This window comes from Oncorhynchus gorbuscha, linkage group LG02 (assembly GCF_021184085.1).
Source record: "Oncorhynchus gorbuscha isolate QuinsamMale2020 ecotype Even-year linkage group LG02, OgorEven_v1.0, whole genome shotgun sequence".
Taxonomy (NCBI): Eukaryota; Metazoa; Chordata; class Actinopteri; order Salmoniformes; family Salmonidae; genus Oncorhynchus; species Oncorhynchus gorbuscha.
Genome location: NC_060174.1, coordinates 71,632,654 through 71,655,768, shown reverse-complemented (window position 1 = coordinate 71,655,768; position 23,115 = coordinate 71,632,654). Strand labels below are relative to the sequence as shown.

Genomic DNA, 23,115 nt, shown 5'->3' with positions numbered 1-23,115 from the left:
ACAGACCTTTTAGTTTTTCTTTAAGAAGCCTTCCTGTTCTCCACTCATTACCTGTATTAACTGCACCTGTTTGAACTCGTTACCTGTATAAAAGACACCTGTCCACACACTCAATCAAACATACTCCAACCTCTCCACAATGGCCAAGACCAGAGAGCTGTGTAAGGACATCAGGGATAAAATTGTAGATCTGCACAAGGCTGGGATGGGCAACAGGACAATAGGCAAGCAGCTTGGTGAGAAGGCAACAACTGTTGGCGCAATTATTAGAAAATGGAAGAAGTTCAAGATGACGGTCAATCACCCTCGGTCTGGGGCTCCATGCAAGATCTCACCTCGCGGGGCATCAATGATCATGAGGAAGGTGAGGGATCAGCCCAGAACTACACGGCAGGACCTGGTCAATGACCTGAAGAGAGCTGAGACCACAGTCTCAAAGAAAACCATTAGTAACACACTACGCCGTCATGGATTAAAATCCTGCAGCGCACGCAAGGTCCCCCTGCTCAAGCCAGCGCATGTCCAGGCTCGTCTGAAGTTTGCCACAATGCCCATCTGGATAATCCAGAGGAGGAATGGGAGAAGGTCATGTGGTCTGACGAGACAAAAATAGAGCTTTTTGGTCGAAACTCCACTCGCCGTGTTTGGAGAAAGAAGAAGGGTGAGTACAACCCCAAGAACACCATCCCAACCTTGAAGCATGGAGGTGGAAACATCATTCTTTGGGGATGCTTTTCTGCAAAGGGGACAGGACGACTGCACCATATTGAGGGGAGGATGGATGGGGCCATGTATCACGAGATCTTGGCCAACAACCTCCTTCCCTCAGTAAGAGCATTGAAGATGGGTTGTGGCTGGGTCTTCCAGCATGACAATGACCCGAAACACACAGCCAGGGCAACTAAGCAGTGGCTCTGTAAGAAGCATCTCAAGGTCCTGGAGTGGCCTAGCCAGTCTCCAGACCTGAACCCAATAGAAAATCTTTGGAAGGAGCTGAATGTCCGTATTGCAAAGTGACAGCCCCGAAACCTGAAGGATCTGGAGAAGGTCTGTATGGAGGAGTGGGCCAAAATCCCTGCTGCAGTGTGTGCAAACCTGGTCAAGAACTACAGGAAACGTATGATCTCTGTAATTGCAAATGAAGGTTTCTGTACCAAATATTAAGTTCTGCTTTTCTGATGTATCAAATACGAATGTCATGCAATAAAATGCAAATGAATTACTTAAAAATCATACAATGTGATTTTCTGAATTTTTTGTTTTAGATTCCGTCTCTCACAGTTGAAGTGTACCTATGATAAAAATGACGGACCTCTACATGCTTTGTAAGTAGGAAAACCTGCAAAATCGGCAGTGTATCAAATTTTTGTTCTCCCCACTGTAACTCTATGTGTGGGGTACAGAGATGTGTGTGGTACAGGTAGTCATTCAAAAATCATGTTAAACACTATTTGCACACAAAGTGAGTCACCATAACAAAGGGGTTGAATACCTATTGACTCAAGACATTTCAGCTTTTCATTTTGTATGAATTCTATTAATCAAAAATCATAATTCCACTTTAACATTATGGGGTATTATCTGTAGGCCAGTGACAACACATCTCAACGCAACAAATCCATTTTAAATTCAGTCTGTAACACAACAAAATATGGAAAAAGTCAAGGGGTGTGAATACTTTCTGAAGGCACTGTACCTCACAAATCCACCAAGGTCAATTACTTGCCTGAGGCAGGCTGAAAATACAATAAAGGAGCTTAATGTAATTTTTCTCCCAGTGTAATTTGAAACACTGCTGTGTAATGGCCCGCAACCGATCAGGCCTCCTACTGTGAGACCTGTCCAAATTGCAATAATGAAGCTGCTGGCTAACTTCACTCTTTTTAAATAAAATTAGCCAGAGAGATGACAGATTGACCAATTGGCTCATCTCCTTGTTCTCCCCATCCCCTCTCTGCTTGTATTAGGTTCTCCTGGGGCACCCATGTACTCAGACAGCATTACATGACAAGGCCTTTGACAGGACTGGGAGCACCAACTCACTACATTAGATAATGCTGTTTTTCCCCTTCACATGGAGCAGGGGAGAGCAGAGCTAATTTTAAGATGTGACCATTGGCTAACTTATTGTCTTCAATAAGAGCCATTTACAGTTCAATTTGATTTCAACTTAATATCCATTACATTTCTTGGACATTACTTTAACGGATCAAGTAGCCCCGGTCAAAAGGTCTTTCCAAATTAGGCAACAAGACAGACAATGTTATCGAACAAGCTGAGTATAGATTTATTAATTAATAGCTAATAGCTATAATAAGAATTTGGGGGGGTGCTTATAGTTGTATGTAATAGAATTTCGTTTTTGTTTTGCATATCCCAACTCCCCCTGAGACATCTGCAGGGAGTGAAGTCACAATTGTACAGCATCCCTGGAGCAATTAGGATTAAGGGCTATGCTTAAGGTTACATTGATTGATTTTTTTTTTTTTTACCTTGTCCAGTATTTGAACTAGCAACCTTGTGGTTACTGGCCCAACACTCGAACTTTGAGGCTACCTGGATATGTGATTTTAGTTCTACATTATAAACATATTAAATTAAGACTGAGCTTTAAAGCAAAGATCTACAATCTCAGGCCGAAGGACTGAATGTTAACAATTTCCCCCACCTGCTCTCTGACAGGTCTGTCCTTCTTTCATTTTGATTAAAATGAAGAAAGACCATGTATTACAATCCCATGCCATGAATCACAGTCTGAGCTCGGAGGTTAGAGCTGCACTGTGCAGGATCCATGCAGTATGAGATTACACAAAGCAGATCCTATTCCATTTGGACAACTGGTGAGGGCTTCTTGGCAGTCAAGGCGAATTCTGTGCAATGCCAAGGTTGACTTTGTGCCTTTTAATTAGAATTTTTGGTGGAAAGACGTGTTGCAATGTGTACAGTTTGTACTTACAGAAGAAACAGAAATCTAAAATATTTTCCCAACATTGGGCTATTTTAGAGTAGTAGCTACGTTGAGCAAGCATGAATACTCCCAACCCAGAATATTTGACACGTTGAGTGTTTTCACACAGTGACTCCCTTTATGTTCTCTTTTTGATCCATTTGATCACCATAATATCTGGTTTCTGTTCTCTTGCTGCTATATTTCAATTCACTAATGACACAGATGATTTGAGTGTATCCCAATGTGTTTGTTTGGCATATCCCAGCTAGCACATTTGCTTCCTTGAAAGTTGTGGAAACATATGTTTTTGGTTGCCCATTAGTTCTGGGGATGAAGCCATGAGTTTCCTGACCGGTAAAACTGAACGTTTTTTAAACGTTCTGAGAACAGATGTGAAAATTTTGCCTGTTCTGGGAACATTCATTTTTAGTTTGCAGGGAGGTTCTGAGAACATTTTACTATGGTTCCCTGAATGTTTTCCTGAGAGGTTGTATTAATGTTCTGAGAAGGTAAGGTAATTAAAAAACATTCTGAGAACATGTTTCAATAAGACTGCTAGCTTAGGTTAACTGTTTTGAACTCCAAGCACATGGAATCATCCACAGATGATGCAATCTCTATTGCACTCCACACTGCCCTTTCCCACCTGGACAAAAGGAACACCTACTTGAGAATGCTATTCATTGACTAGAGCTCAGCGTTCAACACCATAGCGCCCTCAAAGCTCATCAATAAACTAAGGACCCTGGGACTAAACACCTCCCTCTGCAACTGGATCCTGAACTTCCTGACGGTCCTCTCCCAGGTGGTAAGGGAGGGGTAACAACACATCCGCCACGCTTATCCTCAATACAGGGGCCCCTCAGGGGTGCGTGCTCAGTCCCCTCCTGTACTCCCTGTTCACTCATGACTGCACGGTAAGGCATGACTCCAACACCATCATTAAGTTTGCCGATGACACAACAGTGGTAGGCCTGATCACCGACAAGACAGCCTATAGGGATCAGGGATCTGGCCGTGTGGTGCAAAGGCAAATATCTCTCCCTCAATGTGCTCAAGACAAAGGAGGTGATTGTGGACTAAAGGAAAAAGAGGACTGAGCATGCCCCCATTCTCATCGATGGGGCTGCAGTGGAGCAGGTTGAGAGCTTCAAGTTCCTTAGTGTACACATCACCAACAAACTAACATGGTCCAAGCACAACAAGACAGTCGTGAAGAGGGCAATACAAAACCTATTCCCTCTCAGGAGACTGAAAATATTTGGCATGGGTCCTCAGATCCTCAAAAGGTTCTACAGCTGCACCATCGAGAGCATCCTGACTGGTTGCATCCTGACTGGTTGCATCACTGCCTGGTATGGCAACTTCTCAGCCTCTGACCGCAAGGCACTACAGAGGGCAGTGCGAACAGCCCAGTACATCACACGATCTTCCTGCCATCCAGGACCTCTATATGAGGCGGTGTCAGAAGAAGGCTCTAAAAATTGTCAAAGGCTCCAGCCACCCTAGCCATAGACTGTTCTCTCTGCTACCACACGGCAAGCGGTACCGGAACACCAAGTCTAGGTCCAAGAGGCTTCTAAACAGCTTATACCCCCAAGCCATAAGACTCCTTAAACACCTAATTAAATGGCTACCCAGACTATTTGCATTGCCCCCCCTTCCTCTCTTTTACACCGCTACTGCTCTTTGTTGATATCATCTATGCATAGTCACTTCAATAACTACATACATGTACATATTACCTCAACTTACCGGTGCCCCCCCCCGCACATTGACTCTGTACTGGTACCCCCCCTGTATATAGTCTTGCTATTGTTACTTTACTGCTGCTCTTTAATTACTTGTTACTTTTATTTCTTGTACTTATCTGTATTTTTTACAGCTGCATTATTGATTAGGGGCTCGCAAGTAAGCATTTCCCTATAAGGTCGACATCTGTTGTATTCGGCGCATGAGACTAATACAATTTGATTTTAAATGTATTTGCTTAGGTACTAATCATGTAAACACATTTCATTTTTTATTGTGGAATGGCATTTGTGAGATTCAAACCTATGATTTTCTGTTCTGTAGCCATGGAATTACTCTACTGTGCCACCAGGATGGAGCTAGCATGCCATGTTTTTTTAACTCAGACAAAGCTGTTCATTTTTGTCTATTCAAAATGACAACATTTCAAAGGAAACAAACACTAATTAAGATCAGGTGTGGCCAATTAGTGGGCATGTTCAAGATAGAGAATAGAGTTTTGTTGATGCTGAGAACAGAATGTATATATATGTTTTTAAGTAACATTTTTAGAATGTTCTCTGTACGTTACTAAAGTTTTCTTGTGTTTTTTTATGGAAATTTGTCTTAATGTTTGGGGACATTTTAAATAGAACCATGAGTAAACATGTTGGAATTTTAAATAGAACCATGAGTAAACATGTTGGAAACATTATGCTGAAGTTTTATTTTTATTTTTGCTTAACCTTTATTTAACTGAAGTACTGAAATTCCGACGGAAGAACATTGTTTCTTAATGTTTTCCTGAACTATTTGAGAACATTCCCAACATCAAACAAGTTGGAGAACGTTCCTAGAACATGACCTAAAATGGAAATAAATGTAACCATGTTTGACATTTTAGTAAACCTTCTGTTATAGTAATAAAATACCCCCCAAAAAAATCATGTTTTTTTGTCCAGTTCCTTAAATGTGCTGAGAATGTTCCAAAGCCAAGCAACAATCCTGCACCATTCCCAGAAGGTTGTGGGAAGGTCGTATACAAAATAACCATATGACAACCACTCTCTCACCAAGTTCTAAGAAACATATGGTTCTCACAACGTTATGTGCTAGCTGGGATGCTAACCAACATCATAGCTAAATATGCTTCTGGCAGTGTGATGTGACATCTGACATATGCCAGACTGTGCAAACTGCTAGTAAGAACAGTGTCTGTCACATGTAACCAAAATAACTGCGGTTACCCCAGTGCAAATGTTTTGTATTGATTCCAAATGGTAGACCGACCTAAGGACCATGTGTACCTTTTGATGGTAAACAGTTAACACTACAGTGTGGGATACAGCAGTCCTCAGCTGTTTAACCATTACTGGATGTGTTAATGATGGAAGTCAATCAGCTGGCCCTGGGAGAGGACTTGAAAGAGCCCTCTGCGTTATCAGACCAAAGGAGCTGGTACTGAAGCATTTGCCAAAATAATAATTTCTCTTTCATGTCAGATGCACTTTGCCTTCATAAATATGCAGTTTGCCTTTGCAAGCCATTTCACAGCAGATGTGTTTTTGTAGTACGTGTTGTGAAAATGTGTTTTCAATGTTGGCCCTCTTTGATGCTAATTTGTTCCATTCATTAAAGCATTTTACCACTTTTTTGTCACAATCTGTTTACAGATGGGGATTCTTTTCAGAAATCAATTCTCATGACTGTACGACCATTAGAGCTGTGTCACACTGGGGACAGCCTTGTTCTCTCTCTTTGTTGTTTTGTTCCCCTGCCTCTCCATAACACATTGACCAGTATTTATTACCCATATCCCCACCCATAAAATTCCTCGTGCACCTCTAGAGGCTGTGCTGAGCCATGTGCTTAAGTGGGGACACCTGTTGTAAAAACAGCTGAGTTATGAGCAGTGTGTGTGTGTGTGTGTGTGTGTGTGTGTGTGTGTGTGTGTGTGTGTGTGTGTGTGTGTGTGTGTGTGTGTGTGTGTGTGTGTGTGTGTGTGTGTGTGTGTGTGTGTGTGTGTGTGTGTGTGTGTGTGCGCATGGGCGAGTGCTTAATGGAGCTCGTCTGGCCCAGGACCTGTACCAGGGTGATGGGTTGGAGTAAACTTGTTGCTGGGGAGAATGTATGATGCTGAAAATGACCACGATTTCTTCAGCAACATGTATTGCTAGTCTATTGTCAAGGCAGGGTATGTTCAATGCTGTGGGCATGTTGATCTTTCATGACAACATTTTGTGGCTGACAACCTGAACGTAAAACATACTTATGGCTATAGAGTGAAAGGGCGTAAGCTTTACTGCAACTATCTATCTACTGGTAACAAACTATCCATGTTGACTGATTTAGTACAGTCGTGAAAGTAAGCAGACACACTTGGGATGGAGGAGAGATTGTTTTTTACGCATCAGTGATTCCGTCTCACTCTTCAACTATTGCATGTTTCATCCAAACCAAGCAAAGGAGTGTTAAGTTCAACATTAAACACATAGGACAATCTGTCAATATACACAGAACTTCTCAGTGAAAATAGACATATTGTTGTACTTTCTCACATAGGGTCTATGCATATGGTTATTTTGGTACTGATATAAAAATATAGAGCACAAATATTTTACCTGATTGATGATGAATCAACATGTATTTTTTTCAAACTATCTGTGTGCTGATGTAACAGTATTGCTTCTGTCCCTCTCTTTGCCCCAGCCTGGGCTCAAACCAGGGACCCTCTGCACACATCAACGTGTCACCCAAGAAGCAGCCTTACCAATCGCACCACAAAATCCACAACATTTGCAGAGCAAGGGAAACAACTTCTTCCATGGTCTCAGGGCGAGTGACGTCACCAATTGAAACCTTGCTAGTGCATATCATTAACTAGCTAGCCATTTCACACCGGTTACACTCACCCCCCTTTGCCGCAGCAACCGGGCAGAGCCTAACTGAGTGATCCGGATTACGGTGCCAATGTAACAGTAGGCCTATTGCTTCCATCACTCTCCATGCCTGGACCTGGACTTGAATCAGGGACCCTCTGCACACATCAACAACAACAGTCACCCACAAAGCATCGTTACCTATCGCTCTACAAAAGCCACGGCCCTCGCAGAGCAAGGGAAAAAACAACTTCAAGATCTCAAAGTGAGTGACATCACCGATGGAAACGCTACTAGTGCGCACAACTAACTAGAGAGCCATTTCACACCGGTTACACTGTGAGGTTGCTGAAGGCTTTAAAAAAATCTCAAATCAAAGTTTATTGGTCGCGTACACAGATTCGCAGATGACATCGCAGGTGCAGCCAAAATGCTTACAGTGCAATAATATCTAGCAATACAATAACAATACACGTGTCATTTTAAAATTAAAAGTTGACAAATATCAGAAATATCAGAACAAGCAATATCACAATGAGCAATGTCAGAGTCCTGTATATATATATATATATATATATATATATATATATATATAAATGGTGTGTTTAGACATTATGGACAGTATATGAATTGAAAAAGTGTGTACAGCAGTAGTTATATAGGATGAGTCATGACTTCAATGCAGTATATACATATAAAGTGGGTAAAACAGTATGCAAACATTGTTTGTCACGTGCTCCCTCTCTGACCTCTAGGTCACCAGGCTGCTCGTTATGGCGTACACCTGTCACCATCGTTACGCGCACCCGACTGCGCGTCGGGGGGTACTGTGCCTGTCTCCTGATCTTTCATACCAACATGACAACTACCTTTGGTTAGGCGTCATTGTTTCTGTTCCAGGTGTCATGTCTGTGCATTGTTCGTGTTTGGTATTATGTTACGTTTATTTATTCAAATACTCACTCCCTGAACTTGCTTCCTGACTCTCAGAGCACACGCTACAGAATGACGACTCAACAAAGGGAAGCATCAGGGAGTGTTTTTTTTGTGTTGGGGTGATGTCGGTCCGGTTTGTAGGCTCCCATGCCTAAGCTCATCAGGCACTCACTCCTCAGCCGGTTTGTCAGGTTTCTGCACCTCCGCAGAGGTGACAGGTCCACTGCTGCTCCCTGGGATCGTCATCTTCCTGTGGCTGGAGCCACACGTTGGGGAGGAGGTACTGTCATGTGTGCTCCCTCTCCGGCCTCTTGGTCTCCAGGCTGCGTGTTAGGGCTGTCACCAGCGTTACACACATAATGATACTCACCTGGACTCCATCACCTCCTTGATTACCTGCCCTTTATATGTCACTCCCTTTGGTTTCTTCCCCAGTCGTCATTGTTCCTGTTTCATGTCTGTGCGTTGTCCGTTTTTCTTGATTTGTGTTATGTTCCATTTATTTATTAAAACACCCGACTCTCAGCGCATATCGTTACATTGTTAAAGTGACCAGTGTTCAATGTTTCTATATACAGAGCCTTCAGAAAGTATTCATACCCGTTGACTTATTCCAACATTTTGTTGTGTTACAGCCTGAGTTCAAAATGTATTCAATAAATGTATTTTCTCAGCCGTCGACACACAATACACCATGACAAAGTGAAAACATGTTTTTAGACATTTTAGCACATTTTTTAAAATGAAATACAGAAATATCTAATTTACATAAGTATCCACACCCCTGAGTCAATCGATATTAGAATCAACTTTAGCAGCGATTACAGCTGTGAGTCTTCCTGGGTAAGTCTCTAAGAGCATTGCACACCTGGATGGTACAATATTTGCACATTCTTTTTTTTTAATTCTTCAAGCTCTGTCAAAATGGTTGTTGATCATTGCTAGACAGCCATTTTCAAGTCTTGCCATAGATTTTTTTGCCGATTTAAGTCAAAACTGTAACTAAGCCACTCAGGAACATTACATGTCATCTTGGTAAGCAACTCCAGTGTACTTGGCCTTGTGTTTTAGGAAATTGTCCTGCTGAAAGGTGAATTTGTCTCCCAGTTGTCACAATTATGAGTGAAGAGGTGTGGAGTCAGGTGCAGAGAGCAAAGATGTGGGAAAAACAACACGCTTTAATGTCCCGAAACACAACATGTACAAAGTGAAAACACAAATGAACAGAAATATAACCGGACAGCGTGTAACCCAAAATGCAACAAAAATACACTCAACCAACAAAACAGACGAACAAGCCCGCACGAAACAGAAGCGGGCTAAACAGACTATATATACCCTATCCTAACAACCAAACTAGAAACAGGTGCTACCAATTAGACAAAACTAAACGAACACAGAACAACGGATCGGCGATAGCTAGTAGACCGGCGACGACGACCGCCGACCGCCACCCGAACAAGAAGGGGAGTCACCTTCGGTAATATTTGTGACACCAGTGTCTGATGGAGAGCAGACTGAACCAGGTTTTCCTCTAGGATTTTGCCTATGCTTAGCTCTATTCTGTTTCTTTTTATCCTAAAAAAACTCCTTAGTCCTTGCCGATTGCAAGCATACCCATAACATGATGCAGCCACTACCATGCTTGAAAATATGTGGTACTGTGTGATGTGTTGTGTTGTGTTTGCCCCAAACGTAACGCTTTGTATTCCGGACGTAAAGGTAATTTCTTTGTCACATTTTGCAGTTTTACTTTAATGCCTTATTGCAAGTAGGATGCATGTTTTGAAATATTTTTATGTTGTACAGGCTTTCTTCTTTTCACTCTGTCATTTAGGTTAGTATTGTGTAGTAACTACAATGTGAAATGCCTGAGCGGTTTCCTTTCTCTCCGGAAACTAAGTTATGAAGGACGCCTGTATATTTGTATTGAATGGGTGTATTGATACACCATCCAAAGTGTAATTAATAACTTCAGTATGCTCAGATGTTTACACATCTACCAATAGGTGCCCTTCTTTGTGAGGCATTGGAAAAACTCCCCGGTCTTTGTGGTTGAATCTGTGTTTGAAATTCACTGCTCGACTGAGGGACCTTACAGATAATTGCACGTGTGGGGTACAGAGATGAGGTAGTCATTCATAATGATGTTAAACATTATTATACCATAGCATTGTTGAATACTTTTTTCTGATTGGCTTGAAGAGCATTCTGGAGCGTGCATTATTTCCCTATAACACACAGTATATTTGCACTGTAGAATTGAATGGCTATAGTTCATTCTTACATGTTCTATGTTTGAGCTGCTTTTGTCGAATTGAATATATTATTTGCATTGTTGAATTAAATTGTTTATAATGGCAAGGTAGGTAGGACTGATGGATTGATTAGCTAAACTTGCAAGTCTGTTTGTTTGGTTACCACGCCGACTATTGTAGCTATCTAGTAAACTTGCTAGCTACTTCAGTGGAACTTGAACACATTTCTACCTGCAAATTAATACATTCGTAGCAGCAAATCTGTTAGATTATAGCCATGGTATGAAAGGGATTGTAACGGTTTTCTTGACTTGAAGGAGAGGCGGACCAAAATGCAGCGTGGTTTCTATTCATGGTTCTTTAATAAAGACTGCCAGGTGCCAGGCAGAGTACCAGGTGGTCGCGGGCTAGTGACAGTCTCTAAGTTGCAAGGGAGTACCAGGTGGTAGCGGGCTAGTGACAGTCTTTAAGGTGCAGGAGAGTACCAGGTGGTAGCGGGCTAGTGACAGTCTCAAAGGTGCCAGGCAGAGTACCGGGCAGTGGCTGACTAGTGATGGTCTGTTGAACAAGCTGTTCTTTCAGTCTCTCTGTCCTGTCTTTGATACACCTGTACTGTCTCTGTCTGCATGATGGTAGCAGAGTGAACAGACCGTGGCTCGGTGCCTTAGGTTCTTCTTGGCCTTCCTATGACACCGGGTGCTGTAGATGTCCTGGAGAGCAGGCAGTGTTTCCCGGTGATGCGTTGGGCTGACCGCACCATCTCTGGAGAGCCATGCTGTTGCAGGCAAAGTAGTTGCAGTACCAGGCGGTACAGCCCAACACATCAGTACCAGGCGATGCAGCCCTACGCATCAGTACCAGGGCGATGCAGCCTGAAAGAATGCTCTAGATTGTGAATCTATAGAAGTTGGTGAAATCAACTGTGCTCCTAGCTTTCTAATCCTCTTTCCAGTAAAACAGTAATTTCCTATATGGCTGCCAATGAAAACAAAGTAAAAAGTGTTATCACTGATCCAACAAGTAATTCTCATTTTGGCTCTTTTCTTGCTATGACCAATTCAGCGATTTCTTTGCTAGGATTTTGAGCAGATGAATTACTGGGTGGTGCTGTAGGTGGACAGTTTCCCTTAATATGAGGAGCACTTCTATCTTCTTTATACAATATAGTTCCTGCGTGTAAAGTTGTTGATATTTTAGCACAGTTGGGCCTGTATGCACATTTGACAAACCAAAGGAAGGTCCAGTGAATTGGAATGTTTTGGAGTCTGTTCCGTGTGCGGTCAATTCTTTTCGTCTTCACTGTAGAGTTATTCACCATTCGGATGCATAGTTAGCCATGGTATACATTTATCTTGCTCATCAAAGAAACTATTGAACTCATTTGGAAAGAAAGTCATCTGGAATAAATACAAACTTGAAAGCTAGTGTCTTAAGTAAATTGTTCTTCATACTTTTGAACGCTTATGAATTGAGAAAAATAGATTGGGTGAGAAGACATCTAGACAACATTAAGAAACAATGGTAATTAAAACAGCAAAATTATGACATTTATTGAAAAAAGTATTCTAAGACAAACAAGGCACACATGTATGTCACAGGTTTTACAGTGTCGTTGACAGTCTTCTTGCGTATTTTCACTTAGTTGCTGCACAGATGTTGTTTATATGAGTTGAGCAAGGTTGTTAGGGTATTCTTTTCAAATTGTATAATTGCTGGGCTTTGGATGGGTCCATTCTTGCAATTCAACTACAAGAAACGATGTGTGCTGTGCAGTCATTACAGGCCATGACTGTCCATCATAGACTGTGATACGGGTCCATTAACATTCAAGTCTTATTGTTTTTGGAGTCCTAACATGAATTACATTGTGTTCAGCCAGTCCCATGCTTGCAGTACCTGACAACTATGAAAGCTGTGGTTAGGGCATTTGTTTTCGGGAAATACTAACACACTCTTATACAAAGAAACAGCTCCAAATATACCACAGTGCCACCGTAGTGGGCACAGTGCCACAGCATCTCTCACTATTAATTAATAACAAGTGTTTTAAAAAACAGGGCCCTCATGGGCTTGCCTGGCTACCCAAACTCTGGCCAAATGCTCTGGCCAAACGCTACGTCCACAGATGTTAGTTTCTTCTCCGCAATGAGTCTGGATTTGAGTACCTCCTCGACCCTTAACCAAATGCGAACAAATTTGGGCCATCTGATTGGTCCTGAAACCGATTGGTTGGGCCAGAGCCAGAACCCACATGGTGAAGCAGCAGTTTTATAATGTGTAATTGGCTTTGATACTCTGATTGGTTAGAGACGATCCAATCGCTGATGACTTTGTTTAGTTTTGTACAATGCCCCTCATGCTCCTTATCACCACAACCGACTTCAATGATGGCAGTCTCAAACTGAAGTATGTAGCAAACGACAGATCAGCTGAAGAATTTAGTGTGAGTTGTCAGGCTACTCATGGCCTTCATGGGCACAATGATTGGGATTTTGGAACATCTCTTGAAAGTAATTTCTTTCTGAAAGTCTATTTGAAAATATTCCTCTAACTTTTGGAATGTGACATATCTCCAGATTTGCTTTCTTGAAATTTGTTTTTATGACGCATGTAACACGCAATGCTCTTAGGTTCTTTTCATTCCATGTCAAAACCTTGGAAGAAAAGCTTCTCAAAGGATGGCAAACTCAAACTCTCTGTTTGTGTTGTTTGACATAGCCAACGCAACTGCAACTAGGGTTGCAAAAGGAGGGTATATTAATGGAAACTTTAGACGTTTACCAATAAACTTCCAGAATTTTGGTATCTTTCAAGGATTTTATGTAATCCATCACAAGACATCTAGTGGCCCTTTTTAGTACTTCAGTCATCTGTAATTATCTCTTGCCCACTGTGTGGGTTAATCACATGAAAAATAAATGATTTTAAAATTAAAAATAGAATGACAAAGCTTTAAGACATTATCCTAAATATAAACCATCAACTTAGTGAATATCATTGATGTTAATATGAGAGTTTCAGCATCATTTACATTACATTTAAGTCATTTAGCAGACGCTCTTATCCAGAGCGACTTACAAATTGGTGCATTCACCTTATGACATCCAGTGGAACATGTCACTTTACAATAGTGCATCTAAATCTTAAAGGGGGGGGGAGAGGGAATACTTATCCTATCCTAGGTATTCCTTAAAGAGGTGGGGTTTCAGGTGTCTCCGGAAGGTGGTGATTGACTCCGCTGTCCTGGCGTCGTGAGGGAGTTTGTTCCACCATTGGGGGGCCAGAGCAGCGAACAGTTTTGACTGGGCTGAGCGGGAGCTGTACTTCCTCAGTGGTAGGGAGGCGAGCAGGCCAGAGGTGGATGAACGCAGTGCCCTTGTTTGGGTGTAGGGCCTGATCAGAGCCTGGAGGTACTGAGGTGCCGTTCCCCTCACAGCTCCGTAGGCAAGCACCATGGTCTTGTAGCGGATGCGAGCTTCAACTGGAAGCCAGTGGAGAGAACGGAGGAGCGGGGTGACGTGAGAGAACTTGGGAAGGTTGAACACCAGACGGGCTGCGGTGTTCTGGATGAGTTGAAGGGGTTTAATGGCACAGGCAGGGAGCCCAGCCAACAGCGAGTTGCAGTAATCCAGACGGGAGATGACAAGTGCCTGGATTAGGACCTGCGCCGCTTCCTGTGTGAGGCAGGGTCGTACTCTGCGGATGTTGTAGAGCATGAACCTGCAGGAACGGGCCACCGCCTTGATGTTGGTTGAGAACGACAGGGTGTTGTCCAGGATCACACCAAGGTTCTTAGCGCTCTGGGAGGAGGACACAATGGAGTTGTCAACCGTGATGGCGAGATCATGGAACGGGCAGTCCTTCCCCGGGAGGAAGAGCAGCTCCGTCTTGCCGAGGTTCAGCTTGAGGTGGTGATCCGTCATCCACACTGATATGTCTGCCAGACATGCAGAGATGCGATTCGCCACCTGGTCATCAGAAGGGGGAAAGGAGAAGATTAGTTGTGTGTCGTCTGCATAGCAATGATAGGAGAGACCATGTGAGGTTATGACAGAGCCAAGTGACTTGGTGTATAGCGAGAATAGGAGAGGGCCTAGAACAGAGCCCTGGGGGACACCAGTGGTGAGAGCGCGTGGTGAGGAGACAGATTCTCGCCACGCCACCTGTTAGGAGCGACCTGTCAGGTAGGACGCAATCCAAGCGTGGGCCGCGCCGGAGATGCCCAACTCGGAGAGGGTGGAGAGGAGGATCTGATGGTTCACAGTATCGAAGGCAGCCGATAGATCTAGAAGGATGAGAGCAGAGGAGAGAGAGTTAGCTTTAGCAGTGCGGAGCGCCTTCGTGATACAGAGGAGAGCAGTCTCAGTTGAATGACTAGTCTTGAAACCTGACTGATTTGGATCAAGAAGGTCATTCAGAGAGAGATAGCGGGAGAGCTGGCCAAGGACGGCACGTTCAAGAGTTTTGGAGAGAAAAGAAAGAAGGGATACTGGTCTGTAATTGTTGACATCGGAGGGATCGAGTGTAGGTTTTTTCAGAAGGGGTGCAACTCTCGCTCTCTTGAAGACGGAAGGGACGTAGCCAGCGGTCAGTGATGAGTTGATGAGCGAGGTGAGGTAAGGGAGAAGGTCTCCGGAAATGGTCTGGAGAAGAGGGGAGGGGATAGGGTCAAGCGGGCAGGTTGTTGGGCAGCCGGCCGTCACAAGACGCGAGATTTCATCTGGAGAGAGAGGGGAGAAAGAGGTCAGAGCACAGGGTAGGGCAGTGTGAGCAGAACCAGCGGTGTCGTTTGACTTAGCAAACGAGGATCGGATGTCGTCAACCTTCTTTTCAAAATGGTTGACGAAGTCGTCTGCAGAGAGGGAGGAGGGGGGGAGGGGGAGGAGGATTCAGGAGGGAGGAGAAGGTGGCAAAGAGCTTCCTAGGGTTAGAGGCAGATGCTTGGAATTTAGCGTGGTAGAAAGTGGCTTTAGCAGCAGAGACAGAGGAGGAAAATGTAGAGAGGAGGGAGTGAAAGGATGCCAGGTCCGCAGGGAGGCGAGTTTTCCTCCATTTCCGCTCGGCTGCCCGGAGCCCTGTTCTGTGAGCTCGCAATGAGTCATCGAGCCACGGAGCGGGAGGGGAGGACCGAGCCGGCCTGGAGGATGGGGGACATAGAGAGTCAAAGGATGCAGAGAGGGAGGAGAGGAGGGTTGAGGAGGCAGAATCAGGAGATAGGTTGGAGAAATATTCTTCATATATTTTTTACACACTTTTATTTATTTTACTATGTCAATATGTATTTGTTGTCAATATTTTGACGTCAAACTGGTGGTTGTGAACACAGTCAATAGTTTGAAGAGTTGCAAAGTGAATAAAATATAATGCCATTGTTGATTAGAAGATATTTTCATTAATTAGGCTATTTTCTCTAGAACTCATGTAATAGATATAATAAATGAATGCTATATATGAATACATTTTTTAAAAGTTATTTAAGTATAAATGACCAAAGTTACGATAGATTGTCATATATTTTCTCTTCATTACCAAAATGAAGTTTCTGGTAACTTTGGTAAATTACCGGTATCTTTACAACCCTAACTGCAACATACAGCAGTATAAACAATGAAAACCACCTTTAGAGATATTTTCCTCAAATCAGTAAAATTCCTGAGTCTTTCAATTATAATTACTCTCAGACCACCTCCTGCTCGCCTGTGATACAAAGACTTTTGGCATTTCAGTTTTTTTTTTCACTCCTAACGTGTTCCAGATTTTTTATCACATTTTTTAGGAGAAAATCTATTTATGTCTCAAGACGTTATCTTGCTACAGTACATATACAAGGAATTTAGAGATAATGCCTGTCCTCAGAAAACTACGCCTTCTAATTTTATGAACAGACCATTTTTAAATCGTATTTGTTGAGAGTAAATCGTATTCATTTCAGGACAATAGCATGTTTATTCCTTTTCAGTTTGGTTTACCTTGTGTTAGGCATAAACCACCTCAAGCTAACTCTAATAATTTGCTCTACATGCCTCTACAGTAATATATGACTCTATATTTTTAATTATACAACGGGTGGTTCTAATCCTGAATGTTTATTGGTTGAAACCACATTCCAGCCAGTGACTATTCCACAAGTTACCACGGGCTAAATCTATAACTTTAAAAGGCCTATTTACTCTGTTCCATCTGACTGGGCAATCCACTGTTTCATCAGCCCAGCCAGGCAATTTATAAACTTGATCTCCACTATAAAAATCCTCTACACATTATATCACATTTCTTTTAGACTAATATTTAGATTTCTACAGCGGAGATTTGTATAAACCTTGCTGCCTGTCTCTCCGACAATTGCAACATTGTTTCCATATTCAAATTTGAACTCCAGCTGTCCCATAGTAATGAAGTGTCGGGAGTTGGGGCCAGACAGACAGGTAGGCAGCAATTCTCAGACAGTTGAAATTATGAATCAGCTGGCATAATTTTTGGGATATATACAAAGAAATGCCAATTGAAAAAAGGTCAAACGAAATGAGGAGCTGCTAGTTTGCAGTCTTTCCAGCTTCAGTTTCAAGTGATTGTGTTTGCTGTGTTGTTGGCTAGCTGCTCTGAACATCAGTGTCCTGACGAGAGAGCACATTTTCTATGCCAGGCAAAATCGCTTCTTAGTAGCTCATTGTTATAGATGTGTCCAAATAAATGTCACTAGAAAACAGCTTAAACTAATACAAATGCAGCTACTGTTGTTATTCTGGCTGCACTGTTTGATGTGACTGTAACTAAGTAAGGGATAAGAACTTTGCCAGCCATCGGGTCGGGTCCATAGATACAGAACAAAAAGACTGAACGACTGGGTCGCGTCTCTGGCAACTGGCAATCGATAGAATGAACTTTTTGTGTCGGGACTATATATTGTGGTAGGATTAAATAGTATGAATAAATTCATAAAAATAAAAATGTTAATGAAGATATGTCAATCATTATTTGAATATGTTGGTAACCAGTAATAATGCCCTCGAAGCCAGAGTTTGGAGGATATATTGGCACGGTTTGCTAACAACACCCGTGCCAATATATCCTCCAAACACCGTCTTCTCGGGCCTTATCACTTAATTCTGCCATCTAGACTAGGGGAGAGATGAGATGGAAAGCTGTAAAGACATATCTTTGAGAACAGAAGTGGCATATCCTGTGCTGGGGGGAGGGAGTGTTTTCAACCTGTATTGTACTGCATCTGCACCCACCTTAACTTGTTTGATTCTCTGTATGTTCTATCTCTTTCAGAATCACATGGAAACAAACGGAAAGAAAGGAAGAAAGGTAAAGTTCACAAAATAATTTATACTGTACATCTACACCTAAATTCTGTCAAAAACTATTTGTGTATTTATTTCATTAGTCCACTGGTAATACAGTCCCAAAATACTTCAAGAAGCAAAGTGTCACCATCCACATCATCATGGTGATGCCAAATTTAAGTGAACGCTTCCATTGCTACAGGTGATGGTGCAGTGAGGAGGAGGTTGTTTGTATTTTCATTTATGTCATAGTACTCACTAATTCAGATTTCTTTCCATGTCTTGTTTTTTTAGGCAAGAAAGGCCCTCCGGGTGCACCTGGCCCCCCAGGCCCTCCAGGGCCACAGGGGCCACCAGGTATTCCTGGCATCCCAGGTATCCCTGGGAACAACGCCATGGGCCCCTCAGGACCACCCGGACCGCCAGGCCCTGCTGGACCCCCAGGGCCACAGGGACCCCCTGGTCTTCAAGGACCCTCAGGTACCTCCTCAGTTTCATTCCATTTGGCCAAAATCCTGATTTGAGATATATTTGTGTTTTTTAACCTTTCATTAAATAAACTGACATTGTAATTGTTTCTTAATCTGTACAGGGGGCAGAGTCAGAGATAACCAGGTATGTTACCCTTTCAATGTTCTGATTATTAATTGTATTTATGTATGTCCACTTTTTGAGGAATGTATTCTTTCTTGTTGTGTTACAGCCTGCTGTGGTACATCTCCAAGGCCAGGAAACAACAATACAGGTCAAGGAAGGTAAGAGTTAAATTTTAGATACTCTGGTCACATCACTTAATGGATGAAAACAAGCCATATTTACTGTCAGAAATCATTCTTAAGAAGTCTCTTATTTGTTCTTTGTTCCACTAAGAATACATCTGAATAGAAGGTCACTAAAAAGATGTGTGCTCATCGATGGGACACAAGTCTCTGTGTTGATATGATTCTGGACAGTCAGATAGCTGTTTTGCTCCACATTTGCACACATATCAGTTTTGTTGATAAACAGCCCACCCATCTATAAGTTAAAACATTAATTCACAGGCCTCCCGAGTGGTGCAGTGGTCTAAGGCACTGCATCGCAATGCTAGCTGTGCCACTAGAGATTCTGGGTTCGAGTCCAGACTCTGTCACTGCCAGCTGTGACCGGGAGACCCATGGGGCGGTGCACAATTGGCCCAGCATCGTCTGGGTTAGGGGAGGGTTTGGCCAGCAGGGATGTAAGGACTTCCCTGCTGGCCAAACCCTCCCCTAACCCGTCCCATGGTGCACTAGTGACTCCTACGGCGGGCCGGGCGCAGTGCACAGTCGCCAGGTGTACGGTGTTTCCTCCGGGTTATGTGGGCATTGTGTCAAGAAGCAGTGCGGCTTGGTTGGGTTATGTTTCAGGGGACACAAAGCTCTTGACCATTGTCTGTACGGGAGTTGCAGCGATGAGACAAGACTGTAACTACCAATTGGATACCACGAAAAAGGGGAGATAAAAAAACATTAATTCACTGCTGGAGAAAAACACACATATTGTATTTACTGTAGTTTATTTTTTAACAATGCAACAATGAAGAACCCTGTCTGTAATTGTATGGCAACGACGGATGTTAAGTGACTGCCCTTTTCTCACGCTGAGATCTTTCAGAAGGCGTACTGAGAAACTGGAAAATGATATCCATGCATCACAAGGTGTTCAAGATGCACTCGCGGTCTGGGGAGCTGGAGGTGCTGGTAGATGGTACCTACTTCATCTATAGTCAGGTAGAAGTGAGTATGGTCTTGGGCCTAACTCTTCCTGTCGCCTGCATGTCACTCGTCCTTTCTCTTTGCAGTCCCAGTTGATTATGCTATCTCAATGATTAGGTCAAAATATCTCAATTGTCTGTTGTAAGGCCTATAATACTATAAGGCATAATCTATAAAGACTCCTTAGCTTTGAGCCAAAACATTCTTATTCAGAAATCCAAATTAGATTTCCCCATGTAATGACTTTTGCAAGTATTCAATTGAAATGATTTGGCATACTGTAGGCTACATTTCTCAGAACCCAGGTGGTTGATTTTATCAGTGCTCTTGGCTGCAGAGGGAAATGTCTGGATGAGTGAAGTGAATGTATTGCATGCCCTTCAATGTGATCCACCTTGTACAAAGTGGATCTTATGCTGTGGTAATTTTCCCAGTTTGCCTGCTATATTTTATGATTCTAAATAAAATGTATTGTTAATTACCTATTAAGTTATATAAGTAGTCTAGTTCATTATCTGCATGCTCACGCTCTTACTTTGAACCAGAAAGGGTTCTTCAATGGGTTCTCCTATGGGGAAGGCCGAAGAACCCTTATAGGTTCCAGATAGCACCTTTTTTTCTAAGAGTGCATATTTGTGTTATTCCCTCAGAATTAAACACAATATTTATAGCATGTTTGTCTCCACATAACTTCTACTGCCAGGTTTACTACCTCAACTTCACTGACATTGCTAGCTATGAGGTGATGGTGGACAAGACGCCGTTCCTGCGCTGTACACGGAGCATCGAGACTGGACAGCGCAAGTTCAACACCTGCTACACGGCTGGGGTGTGTCTGCTGCGTGCCCGGCAGAAGATCTCCATCAGGATGGTGTACGAGGACACCTCCATTAGCATGACCAACCACACCACCTTCCTGGGGAGCATCCGACTTGGGGAGGCCCCCCCAGCCAGCCACTCCTGAAGAAGCAGACACAGGCCCACCAAACTGACTGTCAAATCAGGACCCAACCCTCAACCAGCCCCAACCCTCAACCACCATATCCATCTATGGTTTATGGGAGACTCCACCGACTCTACTCTGCCTCTACAACCATCACCACCATCTATCACATATCGACCAATGAGGAGATGAGAAGGCCCACCTACTCCTGAGTTGACATGTACAGTGCATACAGTATCCACCCTCAGGCTGGGCCAGGCCCCATCCTCAGGCTGAGTTGATAGGTCCCACCCTACCTGATATTAGGGTGTAATGGTGTAATGATATTAACCCACTGCCTGTTATCTCTGAGTGGAAGATTCTTTCCAAAGAGTGATGATGACTCTGATCTTCGGTGCTGATTATGGACAAATATGCACCCAACTTGTCAAGCATTAAGAAAGGGAGGAGTTGCTGATTTTTTTGGAAGAAAAATACATTAGGCTTTAATTCTAGAATAGTGCATTTATAGGGAATAACTTGGTTTCCCTGATCATAACATGCTTGAGAAACCAAGATTGACAGGAGTCATTCAAGTCTCCACTAAAATAACTCTCTCATGACAAAGTACATAAAACACCTATTATACATTATTAAACAAATGTAGAATGCTTGTTTTTATCTACCAAACTAAACCTATTTGGAGAAGTGAATGTGATTGTTGGTGTGGTATCAATCCACTGAGTTATATAGGTTGTTAGCTAACATGGGTACATACTGTAAAAGCGTTTGAATACAATATAGAAATACAATGTGTGAGAGTTCTCTGATGAATTGAACATGCACAGCTGAAGCACAAACATTTCTCTGTTAGAATGTGCACTGATTAAAACAAATTATTGACCTGTAGGCAAATATATCTCTCTCTCTACCTCTCTCTCTCTCTTTCTCCCTCTCTTGTTAAATAACAAGGTCTTTATGGATGTTTCTTTTAGGTTTGAAATGAAGTTGTTTGTCAAATATGGAATCAACCAGATTAATACTGTAGATTCATTTTTCCAAATTACTAACATGACCTAAAAATGACATTCTTCATGTTACTATGTTGACCGTTCATGATCCCAAGGCTTGTCATGGACACCATTTATATTTCTTTGCTTTATTTAGTTCTGCTTTGGTTTGTTTGAAATAACCAATTCACTTGTCATTCCCTTTGAGCTGAACCAGTCATGTCCTGTTTCTGGAAGGCCATTTGTGTTTCACTTTTTCTCAGAATAATTTTGTCTTTCCATATACATAGGCAGCTTGAATCTTTTGTGAATAATCACACACAGTCAAAACATTTTTCAGCATATAACTCCTTTGCGTGTTCATGTGTATATGTGAGTGGACACATTAGTCTTTAAGGAAGCATTTAAGGGCCCAGATTATCTGTCAACATTACAGTTTCTGGATGTTTATGAAACTGCTCTGCACTGTGCATGTATTATAAATATTACAGGGTTTGGTCAATCACCATGCAGTCAACCTTCTGGAAAATTGGTGACAAAAGCAGAATCATGTCCAGTTGTTTTGAATTAGTTTGATAACCGTTATGGAAGGAAAGATAAATCAGACCATTACCCAGGGAAGTTCAAGTGTATTACTTTTCTGTTATTATGGGAATTCTACATCATCCATAATGTCTGCAATAAGAGTTGGTATCAAACATTACAACTTTCAGTTTAGAAACCTGACAAAAAGGGCAATGAGTGTACCATGTTCTTGTAGTATTACTTTAGTTGTGTCGCAATCAGAATTTGTTTGGTTCAATTCAGTGCTTATTCAGTGTTCATTCTCCAATTCATGCTTTGTGATTAAATTCAATGCCCGAGTCAAGTTGAGTCAAGATAGAATTGTCCCAAACTCTGGTAGCTATAGTCCTTTTAATTCAAACACTGTTTAGTTTAAGTGTTTCAATACATTGTGGTATGTATTGTGATATGAATTATTTGGATTGTTTGTAGGTAAATAGGGTATAATTGTTTCCCTGCTTTGTTGACTAATATGTACATTTGTATACTCTGTTGTGATTGTAAATATGTATATAAAATAGAATTCTGTTTTTGTAAATTGTATTGATTTATATAATTATTATTATTTTAATTCACAGTTGTTATATAACATAGTATTTTGTAACAACACTTATGGCAGTTGTTAAAAGAAAGAAGTGAAAAGAAGATCCTACTGTATTGATCTACTGGGGTATATATTGACATACTAAGGTATATATGGCTTCTTTAAAATACAGCAAATATACTCTATGCAGCTTACAACAAGTTACTTTCAGCAGGTTTGTTGCAGGCTAGATGCTGTTTCCTTTCCACCCATGGGGGCCATGGACATACTTAGTGTGACTGTAGGTGTAACCTCAA

At 42.2% G+C, this 23,115-nt stretch overlaps 1 protein-coding gene across 1 annotated transcript in view; it reads left to right on the top strand.

The window, feature by feature from the left end:
• LOC123990624 (ectodysplasin-A-like) overlaps positions 1 to 22,895 on the top strand; it is a 65,531-nt gene extending 42,636 nt beyond the window's left edge. Inside the window, exons 3-8 of the mRNA XM_046291267.1 lie at positions 18,030 to 18,065; positions 18,338 to 18,523; positions 18,636 to 18,658; positions 18,747 to 18,798; positions 19,679 to 19,800; positions 20,483 to 22,895. Coding sequence (XP_046147223.1) covers positions 18,030 to 18,065; positions 18,338 to 18,523; positions 18,636 to 18,658; positions 18,747 to 18,798; positions 19,679 to 19,800; positions 20,483 to 20,743 — 680 coding nt within the window. The 3' untranslated portion in view covers positions 20,744 to 22,895. The remainder of the gene's footprint in view (positions 1 to 18,029; positions 18,066 to 18,337; positions 18,524 to 18,635; positions 18,659 to 18,746; positions 18,799 to 19,678; positions 19,801 to 20,482) is intronic.
• Positions 22,896 to 23,115: the final 220 nt, after the last annotated feature.